The following is a 17,689-nucleotide window of genomic DNA, read 5'->3' as shown; positions in this document are numbered from 1 at the left end:
TTTAACAAGTTTTGAATATTTAGTGCTTTTTCAATTTCAAGTAAATCCTTATCTCTGCTTAAAACACTAACTAAACCTCTCTAAATTAATTAACAAGCCATATATGTTATATTTTGTTTGTCAGCTTCACCACCTTCCATAAGCAATAAGAAAAATGCTTTTGCATAAATTTTATTTTTCAGAATTTACCTCTTTTGAAAAAACAATTTGAAATTTGAAAAAGAAATGCATTGAGCTATATTTATGACTATGATAGTCTGTGAGTTAAAAAACTTTATTTTGGATCTTGTTTATTTTTTGCTTGTAAGATAGCCATTTCTCTTCAGACCAACTACTATTTATCTTGAAAATTACCTCTAGATTATGTCTGTAAATTGTGTGATTTTTGTTTTAGATATTTTGTACAATGGGTTTAAGAATTATTCTACAACATTCTGTATGGCGCCCTTTTCTTTCCAATATTTCAATAGTCACTACACAAAATTTATTACAAAAAACTATTGTTACAAAAGTTGATAACAAGGTTGGTCAAGAAGTTTATAATGAGGATATAACGGACTTGCCTGTTCAAAACCATGAAAAAGAAAAGACTTTTCAAGAACTTCTTGATGATTCTCGATTAATAAAATTTGGAAGACCTGCTGGAAAATGTGCCATTGGAAAAGTAGTTGAAGTCTGCAATGATGATTTATATATTGATTTTGGTGCAAAATTTGAGGCTGTTGTGAAACGACCTAAACATAATGAAGAATTTTATGTAAAAGGATCTAAAGTTCGTCTGATATTGAATAAGTTTGAAATGACAGGTGCATTTCTTGGTGATAAAAGACACATTACTTTATGCGAAGCAGATGCAGTGTTGCTTGGACCTTATAATGAAGTTTCTGAGTCTGTTTTATAGTAACTATCTTCCTTGGTTTGTGCATGCTCATTTTGTATTACCGTGTTTGAATAAAAACTCCTGGTGAACAACAACAGTGAGCACCCTTTAGACGAGGTACTTATTTAAATAAGGGGCAGAGTGCATAAATATTTTTAAATAAATATAGACAAAGACATTATGTTATATATATGTTATATTGATTTTAGTATGTTTTATAATAAATGCTGATTTACGTTACATTTCATCTGAAAACTTGATTGTATATGGTATTTTTTTCTCGAGTTCTTGAGTCAAATAAGGAACCCCTGCCTATCCCTTCTGAATAAGTTCTCTCTCTTTTTCTTTGGGATTAAATTTTTAAAATACAACCTATAGGCACTTATATTTAGTTGTTTATATATATATTACCTACATAAAAATATATGAATGGTCTGAATTGTAACTTTTGGTAGGAACAAAGTTTTTATGCATTACTGTATTTTGTTAGTTATTAGGTCAAACTAAGGTAATGACAAAAATATGTTCATTCATACTCAATGTAGGGTAATTTATGCATGGCATTTCCCAGCATTTTTGGTTCTAAATTATTTTTTTCTTACAGGAGCTCTTTATGTTCATACCTATAAGTTTGTATTTTAAGAAAAATGTGTTATTTTTAAAATGTATAAGTTACCTAGAGCATAAATGAGTGTAAGAATCTTAGAAGATTAGCAAAATGGGCAACACCCAAAATCTAATTTGTTGCTTGCAATGAGATCTGGTGAAAAAAACCATGATATTTGAACAACAGGATAGCTTATTTTTTGCATGTTGATGAGTGTAATGTTTTTAATCATATATAGGTTCTGATTTAAGTGTATGATAAGCATAATGGTGTGGCTTAGTTCTCCAGATAGTCATTTTGTCATTTTAAAAATTCATGTGATGAGCTTTTTGATAAAGTTTTCCCCAGAAGAGGATTATGAAAACGAATAATGTCTCAACGTTTATTAACATATTTTAAAATCATATTTTTCTAAAAAAAAATGTATAAGTTGTAGAATACTTGAGTTTTTAATCTTTCAAACACATAAAAAATCATCAGGGTATTAGCTAGTCTTTATTTTTACTGACAGAAAGGCAATTTTCAATTTAAAATACGCTGACTTTTCCAATCAAACATTTTTTCCAATGACTTTTTAATTATTTCTCAGAATCTACCTGACAATTTCTTATACTTTATTTGTCGAGCACGCACCAAGCATACGTAAAAAATAAAGACCAATGCTTGCACATTTGGTAAAAACAAGTGAGTTAAAGAACTAAAAATAGCAGGCCAGTTAAAAACAAGATAATGACTGACTGATGTTAAGAAGAATTAACATTGGGAGGGCTGTAGCTAACGCCCTGACCATCAAAGTAGCTGAATTTTCTTGTCCTTTCCAAAAAATATAAAGCTCTAATCAGAATAATTACATGTACAGGTGTTTTTTTTTTTTTTACATTTTTACTTTTGATTCATATTAGCTGCTATGACACTTTGTTTATTATTATATATCATCAAGTGATGTAAATGCAAGCATACAAACTCTTTCATTTTTCCTCACACAATAATGGTAAAGTTAAAGAACTTGATGTGACAATAACAGAGGTAAGAATATTTTGTATGCATGTCTCGTTATTGAAAAATATCTTCAGTTTTATAAACCAAATTTGGTCAAGAATGACTTGCAATTACATGTGCGTGTTTCTATTCCCACACACACTCCTAAAGCTAGCTTTGCTTTAGCTTTAATAAGCACTGAAAAATAATATTTAAAATTTGTTTAAAAAAATATCTAAGTGATGTAAAAAATGGAAAATGCGTTTGGTGTATACCATTATTACTACAAATCAGTTTCACCTAATGAAGAGGTACATACTGGTTTAATACCAGGTAAATTGCAAAATAAGGCTTCACAAGTTGAAATTGACAAAAAATGGTACAATGAAGCCGACATTTGAAGTATTTTTAGCTATTTAAAGAAAAGCTTCTTTTGATTTATTAAAAAAGGTTCATGTTTTAGTGAAGAGTATAAAACCTTTTAAAAGATTATGTTTTATTTGTGTTCTGGTTACATGCAACAGACGTTTTCAAACCTCCCTTTTTTTCGATCACCTGATTGTACATTGTTACTCATTCATCAAAGAAGTTTGTTAACAAATTAAAAAAGAAATGTTGCACAATTTTTCTTGCTGTTACCTTTTATCTGTATTACAATACCTGTATATGTCTGTCTGTTTGTCACGCAAAATGGTACCACAAGTAGTGGGACGCGACAATGTGGTATAAAAGTGATGGCCACCCACTAGTTTTTAAAATTATTGCAATGCACAAAAACAAAGATATTTTTAACAGTTGTTGAGTGGAACAATACAAAGTATAAAGAATGTTTTTGTTTTTGAATTTTCGTTGCTATTCTTGTCACTGCTCGAAAACCTGTTAAAACCGTTGGTCTCTGAAGAACTAGCAAAAACATCTATAAAAAATGACTGAATTATTAGGCAACCTCCATCCAACGAAAATTCAATGTCATCATTTCCATCGTTAGACTGATTGAAATTATTGTCAATGTTATCAGTAATTCCAGCCTTTCTGGAACCATTCTTTTTTTTTTTTTTACAGTAATTGGAGACACTTCAGCATGGGTGACTCTTTTTATTTTCCAATTAGTGGTGAAGATACAATTTTTTTCGTTATCCACTTTTCCCAGCTCTCTTAAATTTTCGTTTTATATGCCCTGCTGACTGAAATATCTTGTATGTATTTCATTTTTTAAAATCAATTTTACAATAGTTATAAACTAAATTTAAATAGACTATACAAAGAAAAAATAATAATTATAATATTAAAAAGTATGAGGCTCAACAATTTAGAGAGTTCAAGTTCAAATTTTGCATGAAAATAAACCCCTACCATAAACAAATCGTTCAAGACATAGATTTTGTCGACATGAATGGTAACATCATTTGCTATACTTCATTGGTGTTCGTAAATAACACTTGTGGATATGATTGATGCAATTATTTATGACACGTCCATAGAACATTCATATCAAATGGACAGTAGGAGAAAGAGAAAGAATGAGAGTATTGAATATCACTCTCTTTTTATTGTCTGAAGGGGCAGATCCACTGAAGTATATTTACTTTCCTACTTGCTACAAATGTTCCCAACTACCTTATTGATTTTCATTAAAATAACTAAAACATTTTTATGAAATCAATTATGCACTATTGGTAAATCAATAAGTAATATATTTTTAACATGTTTTAAGGTATCATTGCAATCATGTAACAAATTATCATTTGCAAAATTACAAAGTTCGGAAAATTAAATAACCAGAACAAATTGTTTATGAAAATATTGAAAAAGGTGGACCAAGAATAGATTCTTGGGGAACTCCAGCAAGAAGGGAGGGAGGAGTGTTAAAACAAGTGTTGAAATAAGTGTTGAATGAATAAAACACAATGCAAATTTAGCAAAGCTTTAGGCATGAAGTTTTGCAATGAGGAGAATATGATTAATCATATCAAACGCCTCTGAAAGATTCATCAGAACAGCACCAACAACACCCTTTTTTCTAACACACTCTTTCATTTTTTGATTATTCTGGGTGCATACTGGGTGTTGGAACCTTTTCTAAACCCTACAAGACAGGGATTAAGCTTATTAGACATAAGAGCATTTACTTGGCACAGGACTGATTTTTAAAAAAAATTTGACAGATCTATAGTTTTGTTTCTCACTGCGATCACACATTTTATATATAGAAATAAACCCAGCAAATTTTAATTCATTTTGGAAAAAATTATTCAAGTCAAATATTGATGATAAAAGTTAAATAAGGTGTTAAAATATCATTAATGGGATAGGAATTCTGCAATGGCTGTTTTCTACTCATTTCTCAAACATTTTGCAGACATTTGCATTTAGATGAGTACTGGAACAATCTAACATGAGCATGGAATATGCTAAACTTTACCTGCCTCAATTTTATACATTTAGTATCATCCCAGCATATTTTGTGACAGTGAAGCTAACGGGACACGGCAACAATTTTCATGCAATTGCAGCAAAAAAATTATTTTGTTGCAATCGCATGAAAATGTTTCACTGTGTCCCCACATCAAATATCCTCATTCTGCAACATTTTTCGCTCAAAATTTTTGTTGCTGCAACAAAAAAAAATTCAAATCAATTTGAATTTTTTTTTTGGTTGCTGCAACAAAATTTTCATGTTGCAATGAGGATCAAGAAATTTCTCATGTCCCCGCACTTTGAGGAGAATTTTTGCAACATTTTTTAATTTAACCAATCAAATTCGTTTAAAAACAAATCAAAACAAAAGTTTTTCAATCACAACAAATTAGAAAAGACTAGACAAGACTTCCACATGGCGGAAGATCAAGCGAAGCAAAAACCTTCGGAAAAAGAAAAAATGAACTTATTAAATTTTATACCGAAAACAAATCGTTGTAACCATGGCCTTGTCCAAATAGATCGTTTGGATTGTTTTTTCTTTGTTTCTTCTTCATCCAGAAGAAGTGTAATAGAAGCGATTATTATACTTCGATTAACTGAGACGGCCATCATTAATCACTGTCACACTTGTTTTGCTTTCATTTTCATAAATTTGGTTTCATGTGCTGGAACTCGTGCGACACGGAAACATCTTTGCATGCGATTGCAACAAAATTTTTTGTTGTTGTAATCACATAAAAATTGTTGCCGTGTCCCCATAGCTTGAATCACAACATCCTTCAGTAAATCTTTTTTTCATCGGTTTGAGTTCGGTACCTGCTTATAAACAATAAAAAGAATAGACAGGGATATAGTGTTAAAAAATGTTTTGATAATTCATCTCCAGATTTCCTTAAACTTTACACAACTTAAAAATTGACTTCACAAAGCACTGTATAAATACGAAACAATAGTTTGTGGAAAAATTAAACGACAATTACAGTGCCGATCGCAAGTAAGTATACACGAGTATTTAACTACAGTACGAGTAATTTCTTTCGTGGGTATTCCACAAGTACGCGACGAGTATAATGAGTATGCCAAAAAATATTCGCACATTTTTACTACTGTATACACACAGTACTCGCTAGCAGACAAATGTGAGCTATTGATAAAAATTATGCTACAACGAATTCCTGTTCCTTATCTTATACTCGCACACATACTCACAAATCATTCACTTATTGTACTCGCATGCGCAAGAGGCTATACTCGAGGGTATGGAGTAGTATACTCGCCGATTACTCGTACTTGTCTTGCACTGTACTCTGCATTTAGTGCACCGTACTTGTATACTTGTGTATAGTTACTCGCAATCTGCACTGTAGACTATAACTCCTTAAAAACGAATTAATGATGGGTTAGAGCAGAGATTAGAGATAGTTGTCGAAGAACACATCTAAAGACTAAATTTTAAATTTTTATTTTTGATGATATTTTGTCAAAAACAACAAAATAACAACTGCCGCCCTGTCTTTTTTATATCTTACTATCTTCTCAGTCCACCACATATGCTGTGTGAGTTGCACAATGTCTGCTCTGTTTCATTCTGCATAATTGTGTAAAGTTGTTAGCACTATAAATGGACGAAAAGCAACACACAAAATGATTCTGTTAAAAAAAAGAAACATTGACTTTTCTTTTAGCAGTAAGTGTGTAAACTTTAATTTTACAATCAATGACAAAAAATATAAAACTTTTTATATAACCTGCACATTATAGGAATTTGTTGGAAATCGTAAAAATCAACTTCCGACTCACATTTTTATGCTGGAGGATAGGTTAATGTGTGAAAAGATGGGTAATGTGCAAGGTTTTTTTTTTAAGTGAACCTTACTATAAAAATATTAAGAATCAGCTTTTATCAATTTAGCTTTAAACAAAACAAATCAAAAAATAATAGCAAACTGTAGAAAACCATAGGAGTATATTAATTTTCCTCTTACCTGTTTAACCTATTTTGAGTTTACTCGTAAATACATTGTTTACTTGGTTTTTCAGGTTATAGATCCTCAGTATGGTTTGTTTACATGGCCATCTGCACCTGTATTGGCACAATTTATTTTTCATAATCAACATCTAGTGACGAAAAAGAATGTATTAGAGGTATGATCTTTAGTTTCACATTTGGACAGCAAATGTATCTCCACAAAGGAATGTGTTAAAGATGTCGAAGATATAAAATACTTTTTTTGAAATTTTCCTTTTACGCAACTGCCCACAATCCTTTAAAATTTTATTGTTAAAATTTGCTAATGTTAAAAGTTAATTTTGTGGGTGATTGAAAAAGCAAGGCATGTGACATTAAAAGTTTATTTTGCAATAAATTTCATGGACCCCAACATGTCCTTGTCTTTGACAATTCTGAAATTTTAAGAATACTTTGGAAATAATGCTAGGGCTTGATAATAAGATACCAATTACATCTTATTTTAGTTATGTACTGAAATTTAATTCTGTGTCATTTAAAACTGATGCTAAATTTTATGAAAACAGCGCTTAAAAATTGTGGCAGCATATGAACTTATCCATGGAGCACCAATGAAAAGATAAATGTAAACAATAATCTGTCCTTTATATTTCCTATTTATTTGGAGGTAGAAGATAAAGTACATCATAATGCTTGAATATAAGCCAAAAACATTTTTTACAAATTGTAATTTTTATAGAGTATTTGCGGTAAAGTACTATGGCTAACTGTAAGAGAATGGAGAACTGATTAATTGACAGGTATTATAAACTTCTGCCAGATAACAGTTCAGAATTACCAAGGTTGACAAAGTTAAGTTCTCCAGTATGAGAGAACTGTTAAACTAATGTTAGGATGTGATTAGCTAATTTTAAAGAGATCTTTTTTCCCTTAATTCTCTCACTGAACTTTGTAGCAGGCTAGCTACTGGCACATGTTTATGCTAGCTTTTAAAGGACTTGTTATTGGTTTTTGGAAGATCCTCGATGCTTTCATCCTTATTTAAACATATCAAGATGTTCCTAATGTCACTTGATAATATCTGTTGGATATTTTTTGAGGCGTGCCTATCGACTGTTGTTACAGGTCATAACATTTATCTAGATAATCCTTCTATGGTTTGGCCTTTTTTTGCTGACAAGGTCACAATTTTATCATCATTTCTCAATTTGGATAGTGTGATTCGTTTCTGTTTCGTCATGTTGTCCTTTTGGAGTTTTGCGTTTTGTAGACTGGCTGCTTCCTCCTTTGACAATACTTTATTTGCCTGTTCCACACTTAACAATTTCTTCAGTTAGTAAACTTATTAGAGTCAGACAATAATTTATCCCTTTTGTTAAGAACATAAGCCACTTTGATATTATTGGAAGTATTTTCTATTTTGCAGAATATTTCTCGCCATGTAATTCCGATGAATCCACTCCTGCAACTACTGGTAACTTGCACGCAGTGGTATTCTCCAACTCCTCTTCGTTTTCACTTTGCAAATAATGTAGTTGTGATGACAACATAAAGAAAATCTAAGATAATTTGAATATCTTTCTTCTAACAATCCCACCTTAACCAACATGGACGGCTTCATATTGCTGTTTAATAACTTTAAAAATATTACCACTTATCAGATATATTGTCACCCTCATTTCGGAAAGCGAATATGCAGAAGTTAATTAATTAATTGATGTGATCCGTTTGATTGATTTCGATCCTCTAATTATCTCCTCAAGTAATAAATAGCCAAGGATGATTTCTATCATTGCCTGTCTATGAACAATAACTCGCTTCTTCATAAAATGATAATATTTATATTTTTCAATGACAATAACTAAATGAATAAGTCGTAATATTTTTAATGGCTGGCTTACTTTTTTATGGTCTGTCTTCTAGGTAATTAAATCTGAATTTCAGGAACACTTGGAACTCATAAGTGAGACAGATTGAAGACTTAGTACTGAAAGAAGCAGCCCATTATCATGTCTGCATGATATGCATATGAATGTCCCTACAAATATACAATGCTTGTTAATATTATATATTTAGATTGGATGTGGAACAGCACTAGCTGGTGTTGTTGCAGCTAAGTTGGGAGCAAATGTTACACTATCTGATGCTAAAAACTGTCGTAATTGTTTGGAAAATTGTAGAAAGTGTTGTCTGAAGAATGACCTTATAGATGTGAAGATTATTCCAATCACTTGGGGAAATGTCACAGAAGATATTTTGCATTTAAACAATGTTGATATTATTGTGGGTTCAGATTGCTTCTATGACAAAAAAGGTTCAAATTATTTAAAGTTTTAAAATTCACCATTTTGTAGTTCAAGGTCTTAACAAACTTTTGTCTGAAACAAAAAGAGCATGTTGATATTTGACACTACCTTTTTTATTAAAAATTTCTAAAAAAGATTGACAGGGATAGTGACGTCTAGTCGCCTTTCACCGAGACCACAAAGTTTGGAATACTAAAACGTCCTCATAATCTCATTTTCAAGTACGTTGCACTGTACACCCAAAATTGTTCATACATTTTTAAGCATGTGATTCTAAATACTCTCACTGTTTAGCAGTTGTTGTGGTTTAAAAATACTATAAAAATTAGCAGTACTAGTAAAAACTGAAAAGCTCATTACTTTCTTATATTTTATTATTCCCCTTTTTAGATTTTGAAGACATCCTCTTTACAATTTCTTTTCTCTTGGAACGAAACCCAAATGCAGTATTTTGGACAACATACCAATTAAGAAAGTAATCTTTCCTTTTCTTTTAAATGTAATTTTTGTAAGACTTGAATTCAACTTTTGAGTGTTTTTTGATAAAAATAAAAGTTAGGAATTTTTTTTTAGTAAATGCACACAAGTATAACTTGAAGTCACGCAAACTCATTTTGATATACATGCTTCTCCTGCTTAAATGTTTATTGATATACTGTTATTGACAAAATTTTGCATAACATTTTACTTCGTCAGCAATTGGAATTTGCTGCAAATTTATTCTTATTTTTTGTTTTTTATCAAGCGTGTCATTTTTATGATTCCAAAGAATTGACGTTTTTAGTTGCAATTATTCCATTGAAGAGTTGTTGATGAAATGGAACCTAAGTAGTCGATCAATACCTCTGGAGGATTTTCATGCAGATGGTGAATATGTTGGTGGTGTTGACATGTCTTCAAATCATGTAATTCAAATGTTCGAGATATGTCGATCGTAATTTGTAAAATTATGCTGCATGAGTATTGTGGTATGCAAAATAAATAGTGCTATATTGTTGATATTATTTCTGTCAACAAATGTCATTTATAGACTTATCTTGATAAATTAAATATGTAATAAATATTTGTGCTACAATATTTTACAGCAACAAATACGTGGGATAATTTGATTTTTTATTCTTTTCATTTGAATTTAATGAAGTGTGAATGCATATCCCTTGACAGATTAAAAACTACTGGTGGCTAAAAATGTAAGGATTTTCTGCATGACATTATTTATATAGAATTATCCATAATTATCTTTGAAATCTTAAACTGCAATGACCACATCACTTCTACTTCGTTCTCACCTCAGGATCCTTTTAGTTTGTATAGTTTGTTTTTAACAAGAGAAGGTTCAAAAGTAAAAGAATGATTTTGCAGTCTACATTTGACACGAATATTTGACACTAAACAAAAAATTATTTTATCCAGGTCTAAAAAGTTCAATTTCTCAGCTTGTTTCTATTAATAAAAAAAATACGATTGTATTTTTCCTAATTTGTTACAGCATGTTTTTTACATTTTTTTTGAAACTAACATATGAGATGTTGAACATTTCATAACATCAATTTGTTGACTTTGCATCTATATTGCAATGCTCGCTGTCTATCTATGAGCCGAAGATGACAGCTATAAGTAGCAATTGGGAAATTTGCATGAATTATTCGGATGGAAAAAATTCTAATGACTTGACCTAGTTGTACATTTTTTATTATCATGCAACCCCTATTTCATTTTGACAAGATATATAAAAACAAAATACTTCATAATGGATATAAACGAGATGAAATCAATTTTAAAAGACTTTTTGTTGCAACATCACAAAAATGACACGTTAGAAATGTTGCTAGCCGATGAACTTGACAAGCATTATTCTATTCATGTAAATGCACTGGAACTATTTGATAACAATATGGTTGCCTCTGCACAACTTTTAAGAGCACCTCTGGAATCATTTCAAGCATTTGATATGGCATTACATTTGACACAGGAAACTGTTTTACAAGAGTACGGGGGTAATCAAACGGAATTAGCAGTGAAAAGAAATTGTCATGTTAGACTGTCAAATCTTCCAATTTGTCCAGAGCTTACAAGAGATAGGATCCCGAAGTGTGAAGATGTTTCATCCTTTCTTGCTGTGACAGGTATATATATATATTTATTCAAAAGTGTATTTGTTGATTTATTTGTTTTTTTGGTTGTTGGTTGATTGAGCGTTATGTTTGTTTGTTGATTGACTTGTTTAAAAAAGAAACGTCTGCATTAGCAAGAATTTACGACCTTTGAAAGACAACAACTTGTCAATTTAAATTTGAATAATCAGTCCTGCTCTAGCATGTTACGCTGTTAACAAAGCTAAGTGTGCCAAAAAAAGCCAGGTGTATTTGTTAGTTTCATTAACTTAATAATATTAGTAGTGTGCATTCCTGAATTTCGACTTCTAGTTCTTTGTGTTGTAGCTATGAAGCTGTGTGTAATAAATAACCGATGCAGAAAAATGATAATTTCTGATCCATACAGTAAAAAAAAAAAAAAAACAATTCAACAATACAGGTAAGAGAAAAAGAATCATACAACACACAACACAGGTCCCCAGTAAAAAAACATACAATTCATTCTATAACCTATTAATATATTTAGATACGATTTATATACCAGAATATTATTCCAACATTTGGCGTGCATGATGTATATTTTATAGATTGAAATTACTTACGTAATTTCAAGTTAACTTTGTTCTTGTTAGAATCTATGTCCGTTATTATTGCCACTCTGTTATATTGACTATTTTTCATATTCTGATATCAAAGTACCATTTCACACAACTGCTTTGTAGGGACAGTCATCAGATGTACTGTGGCAAAACTGCTTGAATATGAGCGCCAGTACATGTGCAACAAATGTCGTCACGTTTTTCATGTACATGCAGACTTTGAGCAAGGTTACCAGTTTGGAAAATCATTGTCATGTCCATCTCCCGAAGTTTGCACGTCTCAAAAGTTTACAGTTCTGGAGGATAACACAAAACGAGCTGGTTCAAAATGTAAGGACTATCAAGAGGTCAAAATCCAAGAACAGGTAAATACTTTAACTTTAGATACAGCTTTTTTAATTCGCTTCTGCACACAGCAAAAGTCTATTGATTCTCATTTTACATTCTACTACTTTCAAACTTAAGTCAAAATAATACCACATGATGAATCATTATTTAGAAAAATAATGTTTAAAAATACCTTGTACAAATTCTTTGACATTTCAAATTAAAATAATTTAATGATGCTAAATCTGTGTTATCTTCGTAAAACTAAACGTGAGTACTAGACAAAAAATTGAAAAGCTGTGGATTAAATGTTCATAAAATTACAGAAAAGAAATAAGGTGATATGATATTCCTTTTTATATACTAAGGTGCAAAAATTGGATGTTGGTAACATTCCTCGCTCAATGTGGGTAATTTTAGAGGACGATCTTGTTGATGCATGCAAACCAGGTGATGAGATTACTGTTTGTGGCGTTATATTAAGAAGATGGAAAAATGTTTATCTAGATGTAAGTACAGCTCAATCACATTGAATATGTTTTAGTTAACTTATTAATATTTACTATGATAATACGACTACCATTTGTCATTAGATAAGTATTGTCATGACAGCTAGTATTTTTTCACCTCGTCATTAGTGGAGCCCCATCTTGAGTATCGCACGTGAAAATGCAAAAAAAAGAACTATTATTTTAGTTGCTTTTTTCTTTTACATTGACACATTGCCATAAGTAAAAACCTTATGACTGTATTAAAACAATTTATGTTTAAAGGGAAATAATAATCATTTTTAAATTATTAACTTAACTATTGTCGTTTTTTATTACGTCGTAGACTAAATGTGAGATTGAATTAGTTGTCAAAGTCAACTCTGTCACCATTAACAATGACCAAAGATCATCTGTCTTCATCACAGATCAATTAAAAAACGAATTTCAATCTTTCTGGAAGAAACAGATGTTATGTCCACTACAAGGCCGCAACAAAATTTTAGCATCGTTTTGCCCCCAAGTGTTTGGCTTGTACATAGTTAAATTGGCAGTGGCTCTTGTTTTGATAGGTGGTGTACAAAGAACGAAAGAAAATGGAACCAGAATTCGAGGAGAATCTCATTTACTTCTAGTCGGTGACCCAGGTAATTTCAGCATTTTTGGGTGGGTGAGACATTTTTGGGTGGATAAATTAGCTGTAGAAATTGGTATCAAATGAAACAGTATAATTTGGATTTTTTATTGTGTATTGAAGTCTATAATTGTCTAGCCTATTGCATAATGTCGGATGTCCAAAAAACACTGAAAGTGCTAGTTATCTCAGAGCAACTTTGTTTACAAACTGGAATCAAATTTTAGTTGCCCTAATGATTTGTCTATGAAGAATATGTTACGTTTAGGTTTTTCCGTTTCTTCAGGTACTGGCAAATCGCAATTCCTGAAATATGCATCTAAATTGATACCACGTTCAGTGTTAACAACAGGCATTGGATCGACAAGTGCCGGGTTAACTGTAACTGCAGTTAAAGATGGTGGAGAGTGGCAGCTTGAGGCTGGAGCACTTGTCTTAGCGGATGGTGGTGTGTGTTGCATTGATGAATTTAACAGTATCAGAGAGCATGACAGAGCAAGTATGCTGGTGTATTGTTGTTACTCTAACTGATCAACAAAGTTGTTTTGGTTCAAATGGTTTACGAACGCAAACCTTTACGAGAGGTTTTCTTCTTTATATTTCATCTTATCATCCATTACCTTTTTTGACAGGTATACATGAAGCAATGGAGCAGCAAACAATCAGTGTTGCTAAAGCAGGCCTTGTCTGCAAACTAAAAACAAGGACGACTATTTTAGCGGCTACGAATCCTAAAGGAAAATATGACCGAAACGAATCTGTTAGTGTTAACGTTGCTTTGGCAAGCCCTCTATTGAGTCGATTCGATATTGTGTTGGTTTTACTTGATTATCAAAATGAGGAATGGGATAAGTAAGTTATCATTGTGTTGTCATACGATTTAAAAAATTTAATCAAAACTATTTTTCAGGCTACTTATGTTGGGCCTAAAATAACTTACATAGGAAGCAAATATAGAGACACCATTGTTATCTTTGTATCAGAGTTCTGTGTTGACAAGCATAGTACCCACTCAATTGTTGTTGCATACCAAGTAAACTGGTTTAGGATCAAAGCTGGCATTTGGGTTATGCTAGTTTAAGTCTGTGACCAAAGTGCTGAGTGAAGGAGTGACCAGATTACGAAAGTAGAGAATCTTTCATAAAATCAAGACCCTGGCCTCTCATTTTAGATTAGAATCAGCACTCTGTAGGCAACAGAGTGCGCCCTGTATCGCACTCTGTTTTCACTATAAAAAAGAATGAAAAAATATTTAGAACTATTTTTTTCCCTATATTTTGGAAGGTTTGCCATATTTGTAACACATTGTTTGCAAGAATTACTTGGTCCCTTCAACATTACGGCTTGGCAGTGAGTTTACCTCCTGCTGCAATATGCTATGACTTTCCAGATTTTTTTGTAGATGTAACGTAGATAGGTTTACCTAAACTGGAACTAGGTCTAATGTAATTGATGTATGAAGTTACAACGATCCTTTGCAGTGAGCAGAATTCCATCTATCTCGCCGAAACTGCAGACATCAGTATTTTTTACTTTATTTTTGTCATTTAATTATGAACGTTAAGAAAGCTAGTACTGATTTTGAAAATTATGGAATACTGTGAATGCTAGTTTTCAATTAGTTTTAAATCTACTTTATAGGATTGTTTCAGACTTTATTTTGTTAAAAAAGAAGCCAGAAAATGGGGTGATATTAGAATCTGGACTTTGGAGCATGGAAAAAATGCAGGCATATATAAGTTACGTAAAATGTTTAAAACCTGCACTTAATGAAGATAGTATACGGTATGTTTACTTCTATTGCAAGTATTGTGTTATGTACAACTAGTTCTGCAACTGACATCACGTTTCTCTAATATATCATAGATTTTATCATATACTTACATCTGCCTTTTAGCATCCTTCAAAGTTATTATCAGGTGCAACGTGCAGCTGATGCAAGGAATGCAGCACGTACAACCATTCGTTTGTTAGAGAGTATGATCAGAATTGCTGAAGCACATGCACGGTTAATGTTACGCAATGAAGTCACAATACAAGATGCTATTGTTACTGTGTGTATAATAGAATCCTCGATGCAAAACACTGCCTTGTTGACTGGTGTTATTAATCCCCTGCATAAATCTTTTCCATTGGTATGTTCAATTTCTTTAAAATTTACAATGGTTTTTATTGTTCGACAGAATACCCAAGTAATTTTTAATTATTTGAAAATAGTTTAGCTACATTTCGTATTTGTTTTAGCCAAATCACACTGAAAATTTAAGTTTCTTTTTTTGTTTTAATGGTTGAAGTTCTGTATGGGAAGTCGTCATAGAGCTGTTAAGTGAAGTACTGTTAGTTTTAACATATGTCTTTTTGTTGTTGCTATCATGTTACATAGCCAGCAGATTTTGCATTATTATTTTTCTCACAGGATACTGATGATGAGTACCATAAGCAGGCTCAAGTGGTTTTAAAAATGTTAAACCTTGTTGATATATTAGAAAAAGTGGAAAAAGACGAGAAAGAGAGAAAGATGCGATTGTTGAATAATGGTGGAAGTGACACGTTACTGGAACATGAAGTGTGTCTAAAACAAAAGGAAAACAATGTATCTGGTGTGTTGAATTCCACGATAGATTTTATTGTTAACAACACCCAAAAAAAAGAATTAGAACAATCTAAAACACAAAGTTTAAAATCAAAAATTGAAACTAACAGGACTAACTCTCAGCATCAAGATAAGGCCCCTGCTTTAAGCGTTAAATCAGACGTTTTTCAAATTACCAATCACTTGAAAGAAAAAAACAAACAACCACCTATTGAAATAACAAAAAACAACTTGATCGATATGTTTCAATTGGAAGATGATAATCTTTTTGGTCAAGTGGTATCAAATACTACGCAAGCATGGAAAACTACCGTTAGTAAAGCAAATCGATTTTCTGAAAGAGCACCAAAATCGATGGGACGGTCAATATTCGAGACAGGGGAGAACTTTGATGATCTAGACTTTTTAGATTCGATTTCAAATGATAGCCAAAGTGCTCTACATACTCCAAATAAACTTCCTGATACTAAAACTACTATCAACTTAAATTTAAATGCCACTAGTAAAGTTGCACGTAAGAGGAAAGGTGGTGAGGTACCTCCTGAGAAGGTTCTTGCTTCTCCCAACAAAGAAATCGGTAATTCATCGAAACAGACTAAATCTTCTACTGTAGACCACAATCATAGAAATAATAGCGCAGCCACACAGGCTGAATATTCTGGGACAGTGGATAATAATAAACACAAAGAAAGGTCTGCTTCAATTAAGGAAAATACCCTTAGTCAGTTAAAACGATTCCAGTTCAGGAAAAGTTCTTAGTTAGTGTATTTTGAGGTTGTTTTTTATATTTTAGTGATGCTATATTATTTATGTTTTATGTTTAAATAATTATACAGCTTTTTTCTTTCTATGGAAGATATTTTATACATGTGAGCGATTCTTGTCAAACATATACGAGTATCAATTAAAAAAATCATTTATTTTTTTCACAAATTTTTAAACACCAGCAATGTCATTTTATTTATATATCGTTTTTATATTTCTTTGTTTACATCTTCATGTAGAATTTCACAAACATTGTCAATCCAAGCTCTATCTGATTAATCAACAGGATAATAATTTTTTGCAGATAACACGTGGTGTAAACTGAGTGGTTTCACGACCTTATCATCTAATAAGTGATGTTCAACTTTTTAGGGCTGACCTACTAAATTAAAATATTAGCCTACGAGCAGAAGACACAGTAACATTTTCTTGTTTCAGCTTGATGGCAGGTAAAGGTTTGATGACGAATTAATCAACAACTTCTCTAGTAATGTGATTATGTTGGTTTTTCTCTCGAAATTTTTTTTTTTAAAGCGCATGGTGACCACTGCCCTGGAATGTCCTGGAATTTAGTTTTTCTCCTGAAATGTCCTGGAATGTCCTGGACTTTTCTTCTTTTTTAAAGATTTTCCTGGAATGTCCTGGAATTTAGTTTGAAGGCTGCATATTAAATTTTTAAGGATCATCAAATTCTTTTTTTAGGCTTTCTTGCTTGATTTCTAGTTTTATCATTGTTTTAGTATTTATCTACCATGGTATATCTATGTTATATTTCACTTGACCTTACCTAACAATTAAGTTTCTTATAGTTTACTTTTTATTTCTGTTTAGAACTAGACTAAGAGAGATTACGAATGATATAATAATGCCAAAGGAAATCAAAATTTTTAGACGACTGGCTAAAAGATCCGAATTACAAGAGCTGGCTTTCAAAAAAATGAAGGCTTTGGAAGATGAAAATACTGCTCGAAAGATATTGCGTCACAAATATGGGCGAAGCAGCTATCAAAAGTCATAAAAAAAGTA

At 31.6% G+C, this 17,689-nt stretch overlaps 3 protein-coding genes across 3 annotated transcripts; all 3 read left to right on the top strand.

Annotated features, from left to right (window-relative positions):
- The first annotated feature begins 367 nt into the window (after positions 1-367).
- On the top strand, positions 368-1,561 carry LOC130656226 (28S ribosomal protein S28, mitochondrial-like). The gene has a single exon (XM_057459055.1). The coding sequence runs from the start codon at positions 407-409 to the stop codon at positions 899-901; it is 495 nt and encodes a 164-aa protein (XP_057315038.1). The 5' UTR covers positions 368-406; the 3' UTR covers positions 902-1,561.
- A 597-nt stretch (positions 1,562-2,158) lies between these two features.
- On the top strand, positions 2,159-10,270 carry LOC130656224 (histone-arginine methyltransferase METTL23-like). The gene is made up of 5 exons (XM_057459053.1): positions 2,159-2,513; positions 6,927-7,031; positions 8,932-9,169; positions 9,552-9,636; positions 9,946-10,270. The coding sequence occupies exons 1-5, from the start codon at positions 2,436-2,438 to the stop codon at positions 10,097-10,099; spliced, it is 660 nt and encodes a 219-aa protein (XP_057315036.1). The 5' UTR covers positions 2,159-2,435; the 3' UTR covers positions 10,100-10,270.
- Positions 10,271-10,695: 425 nt separating this feature from the next.
- LOC130656223 (DNA helicase MCM9-like) lies at positions 10,696-17,588 on the top strand. Its single transcript, XM_057459052.1, has 9 exons — positions 10,696-11,287; positions 11,980-12,221; positions 12,552-12,692; positions 13,018-13,318; positions 13,592-13,804; positions 13,938-14,157; positions 14,947-15,090; positions 15,203-15,440; positions 15,722-17,588. Exons 1-9 carry the CDS (start codon positions 10,912-10,914, stop codon positions 16,655-16,657), a joined length of 2,811 nt encoding a protein of 936 aa, XP_057315035.1. The 5' UTR covers positions 10,696-10,911; the 3' UTR covers positions 16,658-17,588.
- The last annotated feature ends 101 nt before the right edge of the window (positions 17,589-17,689 follow it).

The sequence above is a fragment of the Hydractinia symbiolongicarpus genome, chromosome 9 (assembly GCF_029227915.1).
Source record: "Hydractinia symbiolongicarpus strain clone_291-10 chromosome 9, HSymV2.1, whole genome shotgun sequence".
Classification (NCBI taxonomy): domain Eukaryota; kingdom Metazoa; phylum Cnidaria; class Hydrozoa; order Anthoathecata; family Hydractiniidae; genus Hydractinia; species Hydractinia symbiolongicarpus.
This window is presented reverse-complemented; position numbering and strand designations above follow the sequence as displayed.